The 24627-nt window shown below is 42.2% G+C and overlaps 1 protein-coding gene across 2 annotated transcripts in view; it reads right to left on the reverse strand.

The window, feature by feature from the left end:
* Positions 1-14998: 14998 nt before the first annotated feature.
* Positions 14999-24627, reverse strand: part of CRY1 (cryptochrome circadian regulator 1) — a 38598-nt gene continuing 28969 nt past the window's right edge. Inside the window, exons 7-14 of one of the 2 annotated variants that reach the window (XM_075501823.1) lie at positions 24218-24529; positions 21669-21820; positions 21372-21574; positions 20452-20553; positions 19155-19247; positions 17905-17976; positions 17698-17805; positions 14999-15663 (exon numbers count right to left, since the gene is read on the reverse strand). In XM_075501823.1, the coding sequence (XP_075357938.1) occupies positions 17702-17805; positions 17905-17976; positions 19155-19247; positions 20452-20553; positions 21372-21574; positions 21669-21820; positions 24218-24529 (1038 nt within the window). In that variant the 3' untranslated portion in view covers positions 14999-15663; positions 17698-17701. The remainder of the gene's footprint in view (positions 15664-17697; positions 17806-17904; positions 17977-19154; positions 19248-20451; positions 20554-21371; positions 21575-21668; positions 21821-24217; positions 24530-24627) is intronic. The other variant, XM_075501832.1, reaches the window with a different exon arrangement.

Genomic DNA, 24627 nt, shown 5'->3' on the forward strand with positions numbered 1-24627 from the left:
ACCTACTGCAACACGTCAATAGTAGAAAGCAAAACAGAAAGCAGGTTTAAAGATATAATATGAGTTTGGTATATGAAAAGCAGTTAAAGTTGACATTGCTCAAATGAGAAGTGAATACATGCAGATAACTTATATTTACCTTTGACTACAGCACTGCGTGGGCCAGAGCTGGAAAAGAAAAGCAATGGTCTCCTTTTGCTTGAGAGATCAGTGGAAAGGGCAGGTATCAACCCCAGTAACAGAGAAGTTAGATGTCCAAAGATTGTCATGTTTTGACACACAATGTTTTCTTTTATGTTAGATGGTTTTAGCCTGCAGTTTTACACCTAAGAAATTATTCTGGGCAGAGACGCCTGGGCGTGCACGGGTCACTCCTAGAAAGACCAGTATCATGAGAGCTGCTGGGCTGTGCTTTGGTTTCATGGAGTTGGTAAATCAGTATCTAGTGATTTCCCACACGATTATGGCTAAGGATGTCAAACTAGGTTCTGTGTCTGTGTCTATGCCAGGGCAGATATAAGCTAGGCATGTTTCATGGTCCTCACCTCCCTGCGAACGTAGTTACAACTAATGAGTTAATCCGGTGCCACCAAAATCCACGAGCATTGTGTATTGACTTTAGTACAGACAGGATCAGAATCTATATCATCTTACTGCCTATAATCTACCTTACAAGATAAAGAGTTAAAAAAAAATCAAATCAGTGACGAAACCCCTATTGACTCTGGAGGCATGGGAACAAGCCTGCAGTGTGAAAAGCCAGCAGGATGCTTTCTGGCTAGGAAGAGCTAAATGGAATTGCTTTTCACTCAGTAAGCAGTAGAAAAGCAGGACTTCACTGTGGCTACTAGACATCCTCTTACAAGCTGAATGTGGAATTGAATTAATACTTCTATTTTTACAATCATCTTATACATGCAGTGGGGAAAAAAGTCTGTATTCTGATCATAATATCTGATGGCTCAACAACGAAGACCATTAAAGTGAAAGGAAAAAAAAAAGAGGCATTTAAAAATTCACTGGGTGATGGTGGGTACCTTGCCTTTAGGTAGGAATTGCTTCTGCTAAAGAGACTTTAGTGGAGTGAATTAAGTCATCATACAGGTTTGCAAGGCACATTCATTGAGGTAGCAATTTGCACGAAGCAGTCTCTTGAAATACGTAGCAAAACTTGATAGAGAAAAATCACTTGCTGGGTGTATCCCTGCAGATTAAATAGCCTTGGTAGAAGGAGAAGCATTTCTAAAATTTGAATCAGTCTTCTTGTTAGCAGTGAATAAGGAAAAATCCTCCCTAGCCACATCCCCAAGTTTAAGCATGTGCAGAAGCTCTGTTTAGGTCAGTGAGAAGCAAGTCTGACCCAAGTCCTGCCCTTTGAGCAGTTCAAGCCCTTCAGAGAACAAGGCTTCCAGTGACACCAGCATTTACCCTCTGGAGGGAGGTAAACTGGGCATCCACACCACTTCTGGCTCGGTGCGGACAACAGGAGGCTATGGCACGATGACTGTTGCAGACTGCGGGGAGCGGTGTGGGACTCGGAGCTTACAGCCAGCCCAGTGCTAGTGAGCCAAAAATGGGGGGGGTTCATCTTGTTTATCCTGTATTCTGTGCAAGTAAGACTGGTGCCTCTCTAGCTGCATGTCTGTTGGTGACTGAGAGGTTACAGCAGGGACGCAGCAGTGTACTTAAGCACAGGCTTAGATTTCTCTCTAGTAAATCCTACCCTTGAGCGTGCTGCTGAACCCTACTTGCTGTTTTGCATTTCTCTACAGACCCCTCTGCCAGGTGAATGAACCCCTTTTTGTTAGGAGCACTGGATTCAGAAGCAGTGGTTTGGACCGGGCTGCTACTCCTGTGGGCTCTCAGAGGGAAGGATCAGGGGGAGCCACCTCAGAGGAGCCGAGAGCATGGCAGAAAGTAAAGGCTATATGCAAGAGCAAAAGGGATAGTGCACCTTCTTCAAGGCGCATGACAAAGGGGCATCTTGGGGCCCTGTGTGGCACTGCTGCGTGATGTCCAGTGGCCTTACAAGGCACAGATATACTTACCTTTCTCTATTTTCTAAGGCGTACCCCATTTTCAAAATTGACTTGCAGTGAAAGGCTTCTACAGTGGCTATGTAATTATTGAGGACTGAGGCTTCCTTCATCATTTCTGAAATTTTTTTGTGAAATTACTTGCTCTGAGTATGTGAATGTGGGAAACTGGACACAGCTCCCCTGAGATGCAGGTTAGTGGTGCTTAGTTGCCGACTGAAGCTAAACCACGACAGTGCCTTACGTGGGCATAAGCACAGGGATCCTGCTCCACACTCAGAAAGGCGCTGCCCACCCTGAAGGTGAACGTTTGCAGTTTGAAGCGTGTCTGGCTTGGCTACAAGAAGCAAAATGTGCAATTCTTTACTGTCTGAAACTGTTTGCAGAGTAGCCAGCAGACCCTAGTGTTTCACAGCAGCCGAGAGCTTGTCTCAGGGAGCCAGCGACTCCAGTGATATCAATGCTTGAGTTATTTCTAGGAAAAACTATTTTTTTAAACACTGATTAAAAGCAGATTTGCATTCCTAAAACTAACTCATCCTAAAGATCAGGCAAAAAAACAACTGCCATAGATAGAAAACTCTGACAATGCTGTTGCAGAACAAAGCGAGAGCGTATGAGCAATTAAATGATTGTTATTTCAGTTACTGGCTTTCCTTCCTTATAAGCGTGGGAAGCAGCAGTAAAACATCTGCCTCGTACAGTGCTGTGCTGCACAACATGGAAATGCCTTCAGCAGAAGCGCGCAGTGATTTGTACTGATTGGGTACCCACATTCTGCAGTTAAATAAATACTGACTGGCAGAAAGGGAAAGCTGATGATTTTTTTCTTATTACCCCCCTGCCCCATATATATTCTTCCCTTTTGAAAGTCCTGTTCCTGGTCGGGGCCGGCTCGGAGAACCCATGTTGCATGGAGTACTTTTTCTTAGTTGAGACCGTGGGCAAGACACCACGTGGCTTTGCAGCCCCTACCTCAGGTTCGTGTGTGAGCATGTCTTCTCTTGACTCTGTTTGTCTGCAACACATGCAGTTGTGAGCTAGATGTGCTCTGAACTGCCAGCAGAGACCTTCATCTTTGTAGTTTTGGCGGGGAGGAAGGCAGGCCTCTGCACCCTGTGCTCCTCTCGTGCAACTCTCTGGGGGAGCCTTTGCAGCCACCGTGCACGTCAGCCTCATGGCTGGTCCCACGCTCCCACGGCTCCCCAGAGAACGGCTCCGACACGCCTGCAAGCCCCAGGAACAAGGATCTCTGCAGAAGCTCCTCCAAGACAAGATACCAGGACCCTTGTTGGTCATAGCTAGCAGAAAGGAGTTGTAAGAGGAACACGCCCTTTGGAGAGCTGCCCTATGTTCACGGAGGCATGAAGAGCTGTGGATCCTCCAAGGTCCACACCCATATTAGGAAGGGCTGCAATCTGCAGAGTGACCCTGGGTATCTGCTTTCCTTCCAGGCCCACGGGTCCCCTGAAACCCTCTCCAGCTGGTGTCCCCTGGCTTTCCCAAAAAGAGGCAAAGCTCCTTGGGCGAGTCGGTACGTGGTCAGAAATGTTGCTTCAGGCTTCAGTACTGAAATTCACCACGCACGAGGTGCCACCACTTCTTCCATCCACGTGGTTCACGTGTGGCAGAGCCCAAGGACATTTAACACCAGTGGTGACGACTTAACCCTTATCTAAGGAGTGCACGTAAGTGCTCTCTGTAGCAGCTGCTCCCGGTAATAGTTACTGTACCCTTAGGGATCAGGGCCCGTCCACACGCCATGCCTTGGTTGTTTGTGTTACCAGCAGCAGTGCACGCAAGCTGTCCCAGAAGACCAGGGGTGCTGGGCAGCCTGGAGCAAACGCCCTTCCCCAGCTGCGCTGTCTTAGGGCCGGAGCACACGATTTTCCGTTCGCCTGGCACTGCATTACTTTTCTTGGGAAGTTTTCTTCACTGTGCCACAGAGCCTCACACTGCAGCAGAAAGGAAAAAAAGGAAAAAAAAAAAGACTCACGGTTTTACAGCTGCTGCAGGGAGGAGGCCATTTCGTTCTCCTCCGCTGTGCCCCACTCTGGCGTGCTGACTCTACGAGATAGAAGAAGAAAAGGCAGGACAGCAGATGGGATTCAGTGCTGCATAGCAGATACAGCTAATGGAGGGAAAACGACTCTCTAAACGAGAGAGGCTGAGACAATTATAGGACTTGGAGTGTGCAAAAAAAGGTGGTAGCAAGAGGGGGTAGTGGGATGGAAGAGGAGAAAGAGGTAGAAACCAGGACATAAAATGCTGTGGGACTGGACAAAGGCTTTTAGTTACAGGAGCAGAGAGAAAAGGTGACACGTCAGAGCTGTGCTGGAAGAAACCATAAGCTCTGGAGACAGAGGCGGAAATTCCCATGGGACTGGCTGGCAGTCCTCATGGACTGGTGGTGCTGCACTGCTAGATGCTCCACAAACTCATCATAAGGCAAGGTCTGCCCCAAAGACCACCTGCTGCTCCAAGGGGGGTGGCAAGTTTTCTTTGGTTACCCCTCGATACCACTTGCTCCACAGCTTGGCATCTCTCCTTCCGCTGCAGCGGAGAAGAGGTGCTCACCCTCCAGCCCAGGCAGAGAAGACCTTAGAGAAGAACCAATATTTCCCTCCGTGGCGGAGAGAAATGGGCATTCCGCTAGTGGATACTGGCATTGTGATCCACGTGAAGACAAAAACCTCATGGTGCAGCGCGGTAGGGTTGCTGGAGGAGTGCGAGCGAAGAGATGAGACTGGTTTTGGTGTGGGGCCCTGGGCAGCAGGTTGCTTTGGAGAGGCAGCAGTGGCCTCCAGCAACGAGGTGCCAAACAATCACTGCTGCTCTTTCCAGATGCTGGGGGGAGAAAAAAGCCTTTGAGTGAAGAGTTAATTATAGGGATTGTATTCCATTTCCTACAATTAAGGGAACCCATCTGTAGAGATTTTAATTAAGGGAGATCTTATGGGAAGTTTCAGTTTGGCTGGAGGGTCTTACTGGGTGTACTCTGTCTCCTCAGTATTTTCTGCAGTTGTGCAGTCATTTGCCACTAAAGACAGTGTTAGCTGGCAATAAATAAGGAATGGACAATACAATGATTTTCATCCATAGCAGATGTACGTATTTGGCTCTTCTCCTGACTCCCACCGTCTTTCTTAAATTAATAAAACCGCTAGCTACAAAAGTTTGGGGTTTTTTTCCCAAAAAAAGGGTGGATGGTACAATTCATGTGCATGAACCTATTTTTTAAAGATGAAAAGAGGACATCTCACCCTGTATAATATATCAAATATAAACAAGCATAGAGTAGATATTAGTAAGAATGATCCAAATAAACCCCTTTTCTATCTAAAGCATTTTCATTCCGTTGTTTTTCTATGTGTTACAATTAAAACTTATCAACATTTCTGTTGATCTGTCTGTTTTTTCCCAGCTTCCTTTAGACATAGCCCCTCTTCTGAGATAGGCTATTTTTTTCTCAGTTTAACCTGCTGAGTTTCTCCTAAAAGCACCTCAAAACTAGCAGTCCCAGGAGACACAAAGTAGCCTAAGTCACATACATCGTGTTTAGTATGTGCTTAAGACACCGCAATGCATTGAAGTTTGTGCAGCCACGAGGAGTGCATAGCCAAAAGCCCAAATCACTGGGCATCTTGTCTTGCCATCAGAGGGCTTTGAGTTTGACCTGTACCCATTCCTTCGCTCACGAACTGACCGAGAGGTCCCACACTGCTAGCTCCTGCTGTAGACTACTTAGGTTTTGCTTGGTCTGAACTAATTATTCCTCACGCCCTGGTTCCCCAGACGCAGCTGAGCATCCTTGCAGCTGGCTGAGGGCTGGGATCTGCCAGGCTTGCCGGCCAGGCAGGGCTGGGATCTGCCAGGCTTGCCGGCCAGGCAGGGCTGGTAAAGCCCTGGTGTGAAGCAGGGAGACTGAGCCCTCCCGGCTCACCCTGCCTGCAAAACAAAGCCCTAACGTAAAGCCCAAGGAAGGTGACCAACTCATCAGGTCAACCAGGCATGGCTAACTACCCCCCACAAGACTCCATCAGGCTCTCCCTCCAGCTTCATCCTGCCTGATCTTAAGACAACAACGAGGGTCCGGGAGTGAAGCCTCTGGCAAGCAATGGAGCCAGCAGCATTGTGGCTTCTAGGCCCTCCCTGTTGAATGCCACTGCGCGTGTTTGCCTGTATTGCAGCCCAACCCAGATGTCTCCTGGGCCCACGCCTCAGCGGTGAGGATGAGGCTGCCCTCGCAGGGAGGGTCACGGAGCTGGCAGAGGGCACTGCACGGTGCTGTGAGCTGAAGGCAACTGCACAAATCTCTTTGGGGTGTGAGACAGTCCCATCAGTGCAGCTGGGGTAGTGTGTTTACTTACTTATATGTAGGTGCTTTGAATTTCCTGCTGCCTGGATTTCACTTCAGTTCCTTCTATTCTTTTTTCCCGTTTTCAGAGATCATTTTTCATTCACTGTCTTTAATGAGACATTCAGTTCCACAGCAATATCCAACTCATCAATCTTTTCCCTTCAAAAGCACTGCTGCTTTTATTGATCCTCTAGTCCTTTTATTAATCCTTTAGTCCTTTTATTATATACAAGGCTACAGACACACGCGCGTATATATGTGTGCGTCTACAGCAGATTCCTTTCCTTAAGACATTTGTAACATTCTTGTAATTACATGGCTGTTGATTACCTTATTGATTTATTGGGCCCTAAATGATCTCTCCTCTTCTGTTGCAGCTGCTTGAATTTTCCTGGTTGCTCCTAAAATGGTTGCTTTCCTCACAGATGTCTCTCAGGAATAATACCTATCAGTTTTCCCGTCATTTCCTTTCTCGTGCCATTCCTGCTCATTAGCTGTCCAGTGGGATCTACCCACCCATGCGTAGTGAAATGCGCTCTGCAGCAGTGAAGTATATCCATCCTGACCTTTGGAGAGTCAGTCTGAGTCAAAGTTGAAGTCTAACTAACTTCAGATGACCATTTAAGAGGCTTTATAACATCTACCCTCCTAATGAGGTCTGCCACGTTGCTCAGAGCCCCGGCAGACAGCTCTGCTTCCTTTCCTCTTCGTGCTCATTCGGCTCCCAGTGCAATCATTCCCAAGTTTTCAAAGCCAAAAAGCTTTACATATTGTCTATTCTTTGTCTCAATGCCTGGAACAAGCCATGGTCGCCTTTACTACTCAGTCAAGTGTTACTGAAAATGCGGTAGATAGACAATATGCTATGCAAACCAGCAGGCCTTTGGGGGTTTGAGGCACTGAGTAATGCAACTTCTCCTGTGGGAGCGGTGCAGAAAAACAAACCAGCTGTCTGGATTGAAATCATGAGCAATTAACAGCAGTTTCAATTAGCCAGAACAGAACTTTATAAATATTTGCAAATTACACCCTACCTATTTTCACATGATGAGTGGCAACTCGTGAGAGAGCTCTCCCTACTTCAGAGGGACATCATCTCAGGGAATCCTGAAGGTCAAGGATTCAAGAGATATTTCAAAATTCTCTTCTTAATTAGAAACAGCACAGCCTACTCCGCTGTGCGCAGACGGGCACAAGAACTACAGATAGAAATTAGAGAGGGAGACCGGAGGGGAACTCTGCCAGCGGGTTCTCGTCGCAACGCAAGGCACGGCAGGGATTCCAGCGGGAAGAGATCCCACCCCTGCCCGCCTCCAGCATCCAGTGGAGACGCCACACTCGTCAGACTGCAGTTATCATCGGAGAAAAAAGGACCCATTCATCTATACTTGTCCTGGGAGAAGAGACTGGTTTGGAAATGAGTGCCCTTGCATACAAGGAAGATTTCTTTGGGTGGGGGCGGGGGGATCTGGGTTTCCTTTATGGGACACTGGAGGCCAAAAGAAACTTACAGATCATAATCGTTGCCATGTTAAAATGCATCATGTCATGATAGCTGTAGAGACAGAAACCCACCCCAGATCATCTGATAAAAATAGTTAAGATACATGGGGAGTGGAATCCACCACCACCTCGGTGAAGCCGCAGGAATCTCTTTCCATTGCAAATATGCTCCATACAACGATGCCAGCTCTCGCAGGAGCGATAGTGAAACATAAATCACGCTAACTAGTAACAGGACCCACCAAACAATGCAAAATGCCTCGAAATTGAGGCTTGGCTCTACACGCAGAGAACTGTGTCTAAACTTGGAGCATTCGCTCGGGCGGCCGGAGGCGAGACTCTAGGCTCTGCTCAGATCACGGGGAGGAGGACCTAGACCTGGGACACAGTCTATACAGATAAACCCACACACCTGCATATTTTCTTGCTAGCTCGTTTCTGGGGAGATTATAGGCTCTCAGTGTGTCTAACAGCCGAAGTCCAGGTAAAGAGAGTACTAGTTTGAATTAGGGCATGAGCTATGGAGCTGTAGGAAAGAGGTTATTGTATCAGTTTCAGATGAGAAATAATTTGGTCAAACCTGATATTCTGACTACATTTCGCTGTCATTAATTATTTAGGAACCGTCTAAATCTGGATTTAGATCCTGAGGTTGGGTATGCAAATTTGGAAGTCTTGGCATACAAAACATCTCCCAGGGCTTCATTTTTGTCATGATTTTCCACATACGTTAACGAGAGCGGAAAGAGGAGAGCGACTTCTTTCGCTAGTGCATGCTCTACCTGCCCACTGATTCCAAGGGACGTGCACACACAGCCTTGAGAATCAGCCCATGATTTTCTGTTGGTGGTAGTAAACTGTGAATTAAATGAGAGTTCATCAAGCACTGTTGTGGTTTCAAAATTGCATTATTCTTTATCTGGATCCACAAATACGCGTTTGATTAGGGCTGTAAGCACATGACAAAATGCCTTGCAGCGCAAATGCTACACAGTCATAAAGATAACATTTCAATAATTTTTCTTCTATCTACAGACTTCATTACTTTGGGTGACGTTTTATGGTATGGAGCATAAAACTGTAATAAATCTTTCAGATACTACCTTCAAACACACACTAAGGTAATTTTTCCTTTACCAATTGTAAGCTGATTTTTTTTACACGTCTACTCCACACATTTGTCCTTAAACCAGAGGATTAAACCAGTCCTTTCCACAGTGTGACCATTTACAGGTTCTAAGTCTTGTCTGGAACCTGCAAAGAGCCCTGTTAATGGCAGCTGTCCCCCAGCGAGCCAGCTGTTTGCTCAAGCCCAGGCAGCTACAAGGAATTAAGGAATGGTCCTTAATTCTCCCTACAGCGACTTGGACCACAGCAGGGCAGGCCAGGCTACTGTGCTTGACTGCAAGGTGTGTGCTGCCCTGCAAATGGCTTTTGTTACGCAGCCCCTCAGCTCAACGCTCCCCTCGCTACCCACGAGCGGAGCTGGATGCCGTAGCTATCGAACTTTGCCGAAACACTTGGTAAGCACCCAACACCACAGCCTCAGTAAGCACCTAAAATCACGGCTTGTCCAGCCTCAACGGGCGTGTGGCAGAGAGAAGAAGCCTCTCATGAGCTCCAGCTTCTCAGGCAGAAGTCTAGCAACAGGAGCCATGGCAGAGGAGGGGGTCCCCTCATCAGTAAGCACTGTAATTAGCAGCATTTGATGTCACAAATAAAATCAAGGCCTGACTGCGCTAATTACAAAAAAATACACATATGCAAATACTTTGCACGAGGTGGTCCATCTTCCTAAGCGCCCAGCCGTGCTTTGCTGAGCTGGCTGAGCGCACAAGGGGGACGCTGAAGCACCCGGCGGGGCAGCGGCTCCGCTGCCCTGCAGAAGGGAGAGAAGCTGGGTGTACTACCTCGTAACGCTCCTCCCTGGAGGGGCTGATAGTAGGACGGGGACCAAAACCATCAAAATCCCCAGCCACTTGGAAACCAAAGCCATATGCACTGTAAGTATTTCTGAAAACCGTAACGTTGCGTAATACCTAAAATAACTGCAAAGGATCATTTCTTCCTGTTCTAACCCCCTCAAAAAAGGCTTATGTTATAGGAGGACTAATTAATTATCCAGTTAGTCAAGACACAATGGATGCTAAATTTATCCATGCACCCTCATCTGCCAATGCACTTCTATTTCTTATCTGATTTTTTTTTTGCTTCTTTCCTTCGGCTGGCTACTTAACTTACACCATCCCTTTAATTTTCCTTCTTCCTTCTCTAAGGTTTCGGTAAAATCCCCTATTTCTGTCATCTTTCTTGCATCCAGTCGCCAAGCTTCCTTGAAATCCCCTGCTCTTGTGTGTGTAGCAGTCACCCTGAGGCCTGAATGCAACATTAATGATGTTTGCAGGGGCAAGCCATTCCTCAGAGCAGTGCTCTCTTTCTATCTACCACCAGCTAAAGATGACTCTGCTTAAAAATATTCCTAGCGTGGTTGGGGTAAAAGGCACTTGAGAAACACATATAACCCAGGTAATTAAAGACCTTGTGATGACCACATGGTCTGAAGCTCTAGAAAGCCAAACAGACCTGAAGAAAAATCCTCCCTCTCTGTAATTGCTGACTATAAATTGCTCTTTTATTAATTATTTATGTGCTTACCGGCTACTCCCACTCAGAATAATCACAGTTAACAAGATTATCTTCTTGTTACCTTGTTATCTTCTTGTAATTAGCAGAGATAAGAAAATCAGAGAAAAGTATAATTTACCTGGCATTAGGTGCACAAGCTTCTACTAACTGCAGGTCCTCGGACGTGATTCCGCACATTGGCTGCACTTGGGCGTTTTGCAGCTCTTTTGTAAGAGTTTCGGATTGTGAAATTTGCACTAAGACCTACGGCAAGCAAACAAAGCAACAGCATCCTGAAGAGAGAAGCTCTTTTTGGGTATCTTTTCCATTTTCTTTTCTGCATCTTCTGTCTTTCTGTTCTGCAGGAGATTTTGTAAAAAATATTGAAATCAACTCTATTTGCATTTTTAAATTTAATATTGAATTAATTTTGCATTTGCGGTGCACACAATTCAAAACCAGGAGCTTAGATCCCTTGAAATCAGCATTAAAATTATCTCTTTATGTCTGCTTAAGATTTCCCTGCGCTTTTTGGATCAATGTAAATTTCCCCTCTACCCAGAAATTTTCATCACCTTTGAAATGTTGAATTTCTGGGAAAAAAAAGCAATAAACAATTGAGTTGAAAGCTGAGGTAATGGCTAAAATGTGGCAATTTTATTTGGTTGGTCCTTTAAGGGAGGGAATTCTTGCCCCAACCACACTTTTCTATTAGAAATAAGGAGCGCAAACATGAGAGAGGAGGTTGTCTTTCTCTCCTTCTTCTAAACTAATCTAGTCTGATCTAATCTAATCTATAACAAAACAGAACAACACGGCTACCAGCAAGAACTTGTGCACGAAGGCCTCAGGAATGGGCAGAGACTGACCTGAGGCTGCTCAGCAGGTCCGTGATAGAGCAGAGACAACAACCAAGATCTCCGGGGTCCCGGCTCCATGCTCTGGTCACAAGGGTGGCCAAGGGACAGAGACAACCTAGTAAATGTTTTCGGTAGGTAAAAGCTTGACAATGTTTTCAAAAGGCAGTTTTTTAAGTAATCTCTAGGCAAAGTGTATTTAAAAAGAGAATATTTGTTTCTGCAGTCAAGCACCCAGGGCAGCGTTCCCGAAAAGCAACTTTTAGAGTAGTAGAAGAGATTTGGTTTCCGATTTGGAAAAACAGAGTGGCTATCGCTGCAGCTGCACAAGAATTCTATCATTTCTACATATTCCCCCTTCCCCAGCCGCTAGCAGAATATTTGGGATTACTAAAACCTGTTTTTTCCGTCTCAAAACCAAAGTTCCCACTCCAGGGCGGTCTTAAATCGCCTGGAGAAGATACCCTCGCACCTTCTGTCTCTGCAGGCCGTGCACAGCGATTGCCATCGCTCCCTGCGAGGAGCGGGGACAGCAGCGGGCTCAGCCCGGCGCCGCCCGCCAAACCCCCGCCGGCAGCCGCGGGGCTCCGCGCCGGCCCAGCGCTCACAGCACCACCTACGGCCCGAGAGCAAGGAAGCAGCGAGAAGCGCAGGCAAGTTGGAAGCGGGAAGGGGGAAATACTCTTCCTCAGAGCTGCAATTCGCTCCGAAGAGCACACGAAGAGATGGCCCGAGCTGTGAGGCAAGCCCTGGAAGGCTGCGGCCTCGGCAGATTTACCTGTCACACGCCTGCGACACCGCGCGCCCACGCCTGCGACACCGCGCGCCCACGCCTGCGAGGGGTAAGCAGCAGCTGAGGCCGTACGCAAGTCATGTCACTGCGCAAACCGCTGCACGCAGGGACCGACTGTGCCCCTCCAGGCGCCTGTACTTGTACAGCTTGTCACGTACTTAAGTGATGTATTTTTCCTTCCGTCTCGTACTCAAAAAAATGACTGAGTTATTCTGGATTTACAGTTTCAGCAAATTGGAAAAACTGCTTCAAGCATATACACGGCACAGAACATTTTAGTTTAATTTACCGCAAAATTTGAAAGTATAATTTTGAAATAATAAAGCTCACAGAGCTGAATAGGCAACAACAACAGTTTTACTTAAAACATACATCAAGAACTTGAAGGGGGTTTGTTTTTTACCTCTGAGCATCACTTCCAGTAGCCCAAACTACCTGTAAATACAGGGTACAATCCTCCGGGCGTCTGTGGACGGCTGCAGCAAGCCCTGCCGTGATGGCAGCCAGCTTCAAACCACCACCCAGGGGAGCAGCGCGGGCACCCGGCTTCGTTTGCAAACTGCCTTTTCCCGACAAGGCGGGGAAGCGGTAAACGCGTGTGTAGTCTCTTGTGGGATAACACGTGTATCGCAGCTCGCTGCTGCTCCGTGCTCCTGCCCAGTACAGACACAGGATTTCTAAGTTACAGGAGGGTTCATGTAAATGTCACTTTTCTTCAAGAGAAACCGGTCAACTATGTCGCTAAGCCCAGTATAAAACTAATTTCTGGTTACTAACTGACAGGTACTTCTGATTCCAAATTAGCCCAGGATCCCCTCCCTGCAGGGCCTTCCCAGGTTTGCTCTCAATTTAACTCCTGTCCTTCCCCTCCTTTCAGAAACCTCTGTAAGCTGGTAGCACCAGTACGAGACAGGCCACGCAAGTTCCTTCAGAAACACTCAAGTTGACACTTGAAAGTTATTTTTTTCATGACAAGTATCAGCTATAGTTATCCCTGCACACTTCCAGAGTACATTTTCCTGAGGTTTTGTTTCCAAAAACAGTCTGCAACACTCCTCTCCCCATCCCCTAGGAGCTCAGGGAAGGGCCAGCTAAATCCCTGGGGAACAGAGCTTTCTTGAGGAATACCTTAAGCTCCATTTCTGGCGGAGAGGTCTAATAAGAAACAATATCCTGGCCCTTATCCATACTGGGTTTGTAACGCATGTCCAACTCCTCCTTGAAAATCACAAGGGGGGTAGTGGGGGGGGAACCTCCACATGTTACAATAGTTCTGGTCAATTTTACTGTGCAGCCAAAGCTTTTTTCTTTCTTTTTGTGGTCACAGCAAGTACTAGTGGGAGGGAAGAATATGAAGCAAAGGGCTTTTTTGAACCTACAGAAGGCAACTTCTCCCCTCTCTCACACTAACCCACTTGCAGACCATTTCTTCTACTGCAGTCCTGACACCAGAACTCATACACGCCAGCACGGGAGTGAAACAGCATCTTCATCACACATTTTCCTTCGCTAATCTAAGGACTTGCCTACACTGAGAAAAGGAATCCTCCTTTTAGCATTTAAGGAGGAGGGAATTAACTTACCAAGAAATTCACTCCTTGGGAAATTTCTTCTTTCACCTATTAAACTTCCAGACTGGTTGGGGGAAAGGTGATATTTAAGCATATGTTCTTACCTTGATGAAGATTCTCTGGGAGTTTCATAGCCTATTCATTCAGAAAAGCTTGGTGGAATATTTCATTTAGATGGTATGATGTCTTTTTAATATAAGTCAGCAGAAAAAATCCAATATGATCTCGTTTTGACAGAATAAAACACTTCCTAAGACAGTGTAGGCTTATAGGTTTTTTTTTCCAGACTACTTAAAGAAACAGAATTGTTTATTCTACTAATTATATATGTCCCCAGGAAACCTCTCCATTCTACTTGGACTGATCTGTGGAACATACTTAGCATCTGCTTCTCCATTCTCACTGCTGAGATTTTTTTTTCTTCAAGATCAAAGATTCTCTGCCTCAAGACAGTAAGCATGCCTATATTTTCTTAGTAGTACTTTTGATTTTGCTATTGTATCCAAATCAGTATGCAGAGATATTTACATTAACTATTATAATCTAAAATCTAGGGACAAACAGAACCATGGCAGTTTATTTTGCAGCAAGCGCCCTGCTGCATTATGCTGTCAACCCATAAATCTGGTCTGAATTTTAAACTGACACACAGAAGTGCCCCATGACTGGAAGTCACCCTTGTGATACTAAGAAAAAGATAATTAACTCCTCCCACATGAGAATGAATTTGTGCACCCACTCAAGTAGGTAACTGACCTCGTTATATGTAAAATGTAGTAATTCAGACTGCTTCTTCAGAGACCTTAATGGGCTGAGAAACCATTTAGATACAACTTCTCTAAACATTTGAGACAGTATTGACTGACTGGTCAGCAAACCTGATGTGTTTTTAGAAATCAACATCCTTGAAGAGCAGCAAATTAGCTGCAGTGCAGGAAAGACTATGGGGCTATCAAGCAAATTGCAGTTATAGCAAAAGAACCCCTAGATTTTGAAGAATCACTTAATAAATACATTGGTGAAAAACATTTAATGGTAAGAATACATACATGCATGCAATTTCAACAAAAAGGCCTGAATAATTTGGATAGTGTTTTGCTTCAGTACCATGAAACTTGAAGTGAAAGGTAATATAGTTCACTGTTGGTGGCTTCCAGATTAAGTCTAAAAATTACATTTCCCTTCTTTTTTCCTGAAACAGTTTTGTTTGGAAATATGTACCAGAGCAATAGCGTACACAACAGACATATGCATCTATATATACAATCTTCTTTTATTAACAAGGTATGTCATTACTGAACAAGGCAACTGAGAAATACAAGGACTGGACATATACATGAAAATTTTACAACTTGACAAAAAATTGGCATATGACTTATATACAAATGCGATTAATAAAGGTTACAACTCTACTGTATTTGATTAAATACAGTCCTAAGCACTTACATTATGAAAATATGAAGTTGATCATACAGAGGTCAAGTTCTGGAATCTAAAAATAATAACAATTTAAAAACTTCAAAACCTTCTATGTCCATCCATTTTACAGAACATCACTACAGCTTTTCCTACTACCATACACATGAAAGATTATCAAAAATATATTGACGGGTCTATCGCTAATCATGAATGTTTATATTTACATTAAGTTAGCAAATTCTTCACCAAATGCTTTATATACAAAACTCAATTTGCCCTTTGTGAAAGAGTCATTAAAAAGTTAAAAACCATAGAAATGCCAGTTAGAAATAATGCATTCCAAAAATTGGACTTGTTTACAACAACTGAGAACAATTGAAAATAATTTATGAAAATGTCATTTTAGTACATGTATTCTCACAACACTTTAGTTCCAATACAGAGTAGCAGGAATTGTGTCCTGTGTGTTCTTTGAGTGGTATCTTCTCTTCCAATAACACTGCAAGAAAAAAGAAAAAAATTGTTCTTAAGCAGTTTGTGTCATGAGTCTTTGAAGAAGGCAGAAATAATTCAAGAGACCAATATTCTCTCCCCCCTTCTCAGTGCAGAAAGCCCTGTCCCCATTTGTACTGGCCCAAATACTCAGAATTCTTATTTCTTACTCCTTAGAGGCTAAAAGGGGAAGGAAAAGGAAAAAAAAAAAAAAGAAAAGGAGAAACCCAACATCCTCTGTACTTTAGTGCTATTCAGAAGGTGCACATCCTTTTGCCAGCAGTGTTTCTGAATATGATCTTGGCTGATTTTTGTATTTGACTATAATGCTTTTGTAGCATGCTTTGAACACCCCTAACAAAATCAGTCTTCTCTGCCAAACTAGAAACCCCTCCAACCTGTCTCTCAATTGAAAAAGAGCTTAGACAGGAACCAGACGTTCGCTCTGCAGGCACTTCTTCTACACAGACACGAGCACCTAAGGAATTCTGCAATACAAAACATGGATGCTGAATGAATCTACACATACTAAGGATTAGACAGCTACTGAAACATGGACTCTCTTGGAATTATGTTCCACTCAGGCCCATCTGAGTACCAGAAATCAGTTTGAGAACACAGAAGCACAGTTTACAGTGCTTCCACTATGTGAGAAAATAGCAGATGCATCAATCGCTAAGGTCTCAGCTCACTTCAAGTGACAGGCATTATGGAAACAATGCTGTGGTTCTTCACTGAATCAAATTAGTACAACACAATTGTTCATAATGCACTGCATTAACTTTGTCAAAGTGCTGACACCACATAACAAGCAAAATCAGATCTTGCTGTCAAATCCAAATGAAGCGGATTGAATTTCCCTTTTTACCTCTAGAGATGCTGAATGCATCTTCTATACTTGCTGCGTGGAACCCCTATCTTCCAACTCCACCGAAGTCTCTCCATGTGCTATTATCTCACCTATGTGTTATTCTTACTTATTCTTCAAACTGCATAAAGACCAACGCTTAACTTGGTTTTTGTAAAAGATAAGGATGGAATGACATCTCAGCCACCTTTAATCTATGCAGCCACACTCCTAGTCTTGAAATCTTGCCCCCTCTTGTTTCAGACAGCCCTCCGTTCTTTGGCTTTCCTCTTAAGTAATTACTCTTTAACTTGTCTTTCAGGTCATCCTCCTTATTCCTCTCAAATCAAGCTTACTGGGCGGGAAGGGGTATAACATCTTTGGCTTCTCTTTTCTTTATCCTGTTCCTCAGTAACTTTATCCAAAACACAAAATCCAGTTATATTCTCTATGTTCATGATTTTACACGAATCAAACTCTAAGTTTACTGCTTCTCTACACATTTTCACACCTGTTCGTGTATATCTATCTAGCAATGCCTCCTTCTCCAAATTCAACTACTTTTCACCACAGCTTTTCTTGACAAACTCTGGCAATCTGAGCATCCTGCTTAGGTTACAGAACAATGACGAACGTTCAAGTCTTCAAATCTTTCTTGTCCCTTCATCTTTACATGCAATAACTACATCAGCATTTTGCAGGTTTTCTGCAGTCTCTCTCTAAAACATGTTCTGCTTAGTCCGCTTGTATGTCTAAAACTCTAACCCAGGCCCTGAGCCTTTCGTTTTAAGTTGTGTTAGTCTTCTGGTTCAGGTCACCGTACATACACACAAACAGTGCTGCTGGCACAACTTAAGGTGAGATGGGGAAGCAGAGAGCAACTGAATCTACATAAGCAACTCTGCTAACGTATGTGAAACCACAGTTTATCCATCTCCCTTTCATTAACACGTCGATCTGTGTCTGATAATCTTCGGTCTGGTTCTATTTTTATAACTACTTCCTATCTCATACTTTGTAAACTCTCTAGAGCCAGGATTTTGTATTGTTTGTTTGTACAAACTGGAACTGTAATATTTACAGCAATAATTTAGGATCCTTTGCACTGCAGTGATATGAATGTTATCATAGACATAGAATCTGTACAGGAATTTACTCATTAACAGGATAACTTTAAGGTGTCTCAGATCTTACCAGTTTAATTTGTGCTCTGTCGCTGGACTTTTGGTCCAACGCTCTGAGTTTCTTCTTCTGGATTTGGGCGTTTCCCTGCACTAATGCCAGTACCAAGGGCCGTTCTTCCTGATAATTTAAAACCAGTATTTACATTAAGACTCTATTGCACCTTTATATATTCAGGAAAAGCGTTTCCTTTTTTTTTTTGGTTGTTCTTTAAATTACCTGCTTGCAATAAGTGTGATTGCTGACTGTCTCCATGAGCATACTGTAAGATACTACTTGCTTGACAGTAACCTGTTCAGATACAGTAGATATTTATTATAATAAATAAAATTTAGAACTGCAAGCAAGTGTACAATTACATTCTTTACAACAACAAAAAGGAGCCAATTGATTTATTTTCCATCATCAAGAAAAATCCTGCCAGAAACCATCCTGAATGCAGAAGAGTTCTTATGCAAAAAAAAAAAAGCCTCATGGCAGTCTGCAGCAGTTAAATATATATGCACTTATATATGCACAGTGAACAATATTAAGTGCGTACATATTTATGCATTATATTTGCAACAAACAGAATGTGTATATACCCAAACACTTGAATTCTAAGTTGTTATAAATTTTAATATTTGTTCTGCCAAGTCTCCTCATCCTTTCTATTATTCTGTTATAGCAATACTAGTGAATCCTTAGCGTAACTAAGCTGTGAAAAAAAATATGCAAGTAACTTCAAGAAAGATGCAAACGATTTTCTGGTTCACGTAAACTATCCACTGGCAACCTTGACACTGAGCACTCTGCATAAATAGTGCAAATTAGCAAAAGCAGTTGCAAGGTTTCTTATTCTGAACCGTTGTGGTGTTCCTGTTATGTTCTGGATGCTTAAACAAAACACAGATTACAGTCTTTCATGATCAGTAAACACACAACCTCTGTTAAGACTGCAAAGAAAGAAACAGTTGTGCTAAATTTGATTGCAACTTTGATCTATTACAAACCACAGCTTAAGTTTCTGTATAGTTAAAGTAACAAAAATTTGCCTCCACAATATGAGAATATCCACACAAAACTGTGGAAATTGATTATATATGGAAAGAGTGATAGTGAAATTAGGGAAAAGATAATATGCAAATTTTGCTATCAAATACACGAAGTGAACTTCTTTCTTTCAGTATCTTTCATTTAAAGTAACCTAGGATAATGTTTATTGATTTTTGTTTAGTCACACTTGTGAACCCTCCCACTCAAAACATACAAATATTGTTCTAGATAAGCATTTTAGAGATAAAAGTGACAAGACAAGCAAGTTCACTCTAAGAAATAATTTTTATGTTTCAAGAACAGAAACACGGCCAGTTCAAGTTGTAGACAGCAGCTGTCACCAAAAATCTATCCATGTTATTTTGATGTTTTGTCTGTTTTTCCATAGTTGCAAGGATTTGGAGATCCTCTACAGACAGGCACTGCCATAATACCTTGCTGCTGAATTCCACTTGCTCCTGTATGAGACTCTCCCAGGGCACATGGCTGAACAACTGTATGACCATCACCAGTTCCCAGCTGAGCTCCTGGAGAGGCAGGAAAAAGACTTAAACACAACAGAAGATACAATTCCATTCTGGAATTTAAAATGAGGTTTTAAAAAAAGGGTTTTTTTCCCCTCTTCAAGAGGTAGACTTTGATTGTGGCTTTTTTTTTTTCCAAACCACTTCAGAACAGGTCCAAAGCTCTAATGCTGTCATCCTTCCAAATACACACTTGCAAATTCAGATGAATACACAGTAACCTCCTACAAAATGGATACATTTCTGACATGAAAAGTGTAAGTACATGTATACATTTAAGTATATATGTGTACATTTTAAGGAGAAAAGAGTGCACATAATATTAATTTTTTAAACTAAGCCCTTCCTGTCTTCTAAATCTCCGAACTTAAAAGAAATAAAAGCTCAAACACCCAGCTTTAAGGAGTCTAGGCTTTAATTCTTCAAGAGGAACTGTACTGGCTGAGAACTGGCTGAGAATACGGTCCATCTTCCTCTGCAATCTGCTTCTAACCTTGAGTAAAAGCCTAAGGAGAACACAAAACCAGTAAATCTTCAGTTCTGCTATATCCTTGTAGAATGAGGAGTCCAAGGTGTACATAGTATTCAAGATGTTGATGCACCATGGATTTATACAATGTTAATACTGTTATTTTTCATTTTTTTCTTGGTAACTAGTTAATGCTAGTCTTTGTATGTTACAGTAAGAATGTTAATAGTCTAAAGTAATTTTCATCAAAACTGTATGATGAACTCAATATTAAGTTCTTTCAGACACTGTCCACCATATTGTTGTTGACATTATGGTAGAATTAAATTCCAGTAAGCAATCTAATGCTAGCATTAGAAAACTTTACAAATTAACAGTTCTGACTTGAAAATTCACAGATCACTCCTTATTACAAGTATCAGGATGCTTGTAGGCTTCTAGAAGAAAATAACATTCAAATGCTTTTGAAATCAAACTGTTTGATACATATTAATAAGTAATTTTCAGGGGGAAAAAAACAGGTTAAATTCTTACATGTTTGAGATAAAAAAACCAATCTAAAGATGTCTATATACAAATACTACCAAACTTAGTGAATAAATTTGAAAATGTTTGACTTGCACAGAAAACCGTCTTGTGAAAACAGTTCTTTCTTATAACATAATGCCAAGTGCCTTATAAAAGAAGTTTGTGCGGTTCAGTTCCAATAATTCTACGTATTGAAAGAATTTGACTGACCTCCTGTACTACCACAACCAGAAATGCTTTCTCCTGGTGAATAGCCCATTAGGCCACCATTTCCATTTCCATTTGGATTAGAAGGCACTGTTGCAAGAAGACCTAAGCAATGAAATAAAATATATAGCCATAAAGAAACACAGGAAAAAAAAAAAAAAAGATTAAGTGTAGCATGCTTTTTTCCTTATGACAGCCAATTCTCCACCCTCACCCTGAGTAGTTTACCTTTATAACAGGAGAACGTCTCTCTATCTTGCCTACTTCTGGGATCTGGCCAAGTAATTTTAGTTCACAATTACTTAACAGGCATTTGCTACATAATATTCTGCAGAACTTTTCCAATATTCATTAGTTACATGTATTCGCTATGTTGCATTGAAGTGCAACGCATCCTGATTCAATATCCAATATTGAACATGCTGACTGCTTACACCTTCCTGAGCAATACAAGTGCATGTGGTTTACCTCTCAGAGCAAAGGGGACGGTCTTTCCTAACCAGGAAGAATGCTACCAGAGGTTGCATTGGTCTCTATTTGAGCAACAGCATTTGCAAATGGTTATGAACCATGGTTATGAATGGTTATATTGCAAAAGTTATGAACCACATTAATTTTCTAATCATGGATATTAAAACCTATCTGTACAAGAGTATCAGAATGCACAGAAAACCCAGTTTAACCAAAAAACTTCCAAAAACCCACAGAAAAAAATTTCCGGGTAAGATTTGGAAAGAGGTGCTCCACTCAAACTCTTTCTTCCCTTTCTTGGTTACATCTAATATTTTCATTTATTTGGATACACAACCCTGGTCACCACACTGAGCTCACAGCTGATTACCGCTGCTATGGGACAAAATTATTAATTGCCGGAAGGTGAGAGAGGTTTTCAAATACATAAAGCCAATAGCCTATAACCATACCCAGTCCTCTGTATCGTGAAAGCTGCTGGTAGATTTGTTTCATCCTCTCAATATTCAGACGGCTTGCCTCTGCATGATTTACCATTGGTTTGGGATAATTAACTCCTATAATACATTTTGCAGCCTTCTGGACGCTCTCTGGGGCATTCCAAGGATCATAGATGTATTTTGCAGGGAAACCTCTAAGTACTGGCAAGTAACGTCTTAAAAAAAATAAAAAGGTCATTTTAAGTATAAAGCCAATTGACAGCTTAAACAACATCCATGAATCACTGCAATTTCTGGATTGTGAGTTACCTGATATAATCCCCATTTGGGTCAGTTCTTCTGCCAAAACCTACTGGACAGTAGCAGTGAAAAAACTGCTGAAAGAAGGAACTACAGGATAGCCACATCCAGCTTCCAGCATTCACACTCCAATCTGCATCAAGTAAGAGCTCTTCAAAGACCTTAAGAAATTAGAGCAACAAGTTAGTCTGAACACGGCACACCTTTGAGATACCTACTTTTTCAAGAACTGTTCTGAGTTTCTTATTTCAGCAGAGGAAAGCCAGCTCTTCAACATAGCAGCACTCTTTCTTACCTGGCAACATTCACAGAATGCTCAGTACGCAATTACAAATACTTACCTAAATGCCAAACTCAAGAACAAAAGTGTGATGTTGGCTTTTACCCTGTAAAAAGCCTTGTAGACATCTCAGAAAGCTACAACGAAAAATTTACACTTTCTTGCATAAACACATCTGTAAAAAATAAATCCCCAAAGGATGGCTGGAGCCTGACAAATGGAACAAGTGGCATTTGTTGCTTTCAGAAGAGTTGCTTCATCACTTTCCAACTAAGTAAGCTTTGCAAACTTCCAGAAAACAGGGAACATACAAAGCACATTTCAAACTCAAATTGTCGGTCTGAATACCTCAACTTGCACGGCACCCTTCACTACACAAGGAGTCCCAAGAGTAGAATTCAAGAGTTTCAGGGTAGCACAAACATTCAGAAGTTGTATTCTGGAAGGCCAGTAGTTGTATTCTTGAAGGCCAATAGTTAATCTAGTAAGTCACAGTTTTGAGGATACACACTTAAATTCCTGGAGGTATATAAACCACCAAGCATGCTGAAGAGTGGTGGGACAGATAATGAACTCTGGTCTGAAGACAAAAAAAAGTCTTCTCTGGTAACTGCTACCCCTATTTTATTAAAAATAACCCATGAGGAAGTTGAAGATTTATGAGGGTTTTACTTTCAATCTGGAGCTCAACAGTTGTGAAACATTCATGTTTCCAGCATTGACTGTTTTTTAATTATTAAGACAGACAACACTAACTTGTATAAAAAGAAGTTTCTCCACTCAGTCAGATCACTAGCAATGCAGGCTAACAAGAAATAAAGAGAAGCCTTATTCTTTGAAGGAGAACATTCAAGTACCTTTTATAAAGAGCGTGCACTGAGAAGTAGTCTTCAAAACAGATACTTATTTAACACATATTTTTGCAAGTTCTGATTTTCCTTTCAAACTTGCATTGTCTCCAAATGTTCCAATGAAACCATCATCTTTCTTCACGCTAAGACACTAAAACTTAACATCTTACTCCTGCCACCCAACCTCAACTAATATTATTCCAATATAAAGTCTAAATAAGGTAATACCATTAAACAAGGATCTCTTTCTCTCTCTACGTACATTCAATAAGGCATTCATTCTACAGTATACACTGAATAAGCATTACAAAAGTATCTTTGTCTAAATATCTGCAACTATTTGGAAAAAAGGTTTGTTTTGAAAAAATAAAATTTATCTTAAAACACTTTTAAAAAACATTTTAAATAGAAAGTGACTAATAATGTAACAAGATCTTTAGACGATCATTAAGTGTTAGCACACAACTGTTCCACTAGATGCTGCCATGTAATAAGACTTTGGAAATAACATCACCGTGGAAGGCTAGATTAGCTTTTGCTAGCTACGGACGTATGAATTAAACGTCCTTCCACTGCACAAATCCGGGCCCTTCGCAGATCTGTATTAATTCAAAAGTAAGAACAAGTTGGCGTTTATCTGTAATATACAGCTTTGTTGTTTGGCTGAGTCACCTACGTATGTGCATCTTCGATGTCTTTATCTGTGAACTGCAAAAGGAAAATTCCTAAAGCAGCTTATGTTGTTGTGTAACCAAGACTTTTTTTTTTTAAATGAAAGGTGTTTGCATACAACTGATCTGTTAAGAAAGATGAAATTTCATAAGATTATATACATATATAAATATGAGGTCACAATCCTGATGGCAAGTAAATTCTTTTTTAGATTTCAAAAATAAAAAACTATTTTTAATTGATTATCATGGCTTAGTAAAAGATGTGCTACTCTTCTAAAAATGTAAAACTGATTCAAAGGCTGAGATTAAATTATTCCATTCTTTTCTTCAAAAGACTGACATTTGTAATTTGAACGTCAGCATCGCTTGGATACTTGCATAGAAATTAACTGCACTGAAACTTCAGCCAAATCATGTTGCCCATACTCACACTTCTAACACTGGGCGAAGGGACAGAAATTGCTGAAAGGACGTTCTCAGCTTTTAGTTTTCTCCCTTTAATTCCGTGCTGCTTTCCCTTCACAGAGAAGTAGATGCGAGATGCGAACAGAAACTGTTCACACAGTATGACTGGGAAGAAATTTCAATTACAAGAGTAATCCATGTTTATTTGCCAAGATTTAGGAAGAAATCTCAAATTTAAAAGAATTGCAGACCTATTCTGACTGCAAGAAATTCTAGAATGACAATTCTAGAATGACTATCTGAAACTTTCACAGGCACTTTAAGAAATTCAAGAATAAGAAACAATACCTTCATTCCTTCTTCCCAGCTAATCCAGAGGTCACCTCGAGTCAAAAAGCATGCTACAGCATGCCGGGCTAAATGGTGAATCCAACCTTCTTGACGAAGCTGCGTCATAATTGCATCAATCCAAGGAAAACCTGTCCTGCCTTCTGCCCACTTGGCCAAAGCCTCAGGATTCTTATCCCATGGAATTTGAACACAGATAGGATTCCCCTCCATTTTATCAAACCGTGGATTGTTAGTCGCTGCTGTGTAGAAAAATTCACGCCATAACAGCTGGCCATAGAGGGAGAGGGGAGGGGAGCTGTTCTTTTTTACCTGGAGATCATCATTAAAGGAAAAAGTTTTATTAGCAGAAGAAGTAGGGAAAAATCATGGCATCTAAGAATGTGTAGCTGACTACGTGGAAATCATAC

This window comes from Mycteria americana, chromosome 1 (genome assembly GCF_035582795.1).
Source record: "Mycteria americana isolate JAX WOST 10 ecotype Jacksonville Zoo and Gardens chromosome 1, USCA_MyAme_1.0, whole genome shotgun sequence".
Classification (NCBI taxonomy): domain Eukaryota; kingdom Metazoa; phylum Chordata; class Aves; order Ciconiiformes; family Ciconiidae; genus Mycteria; species Mycteria americana.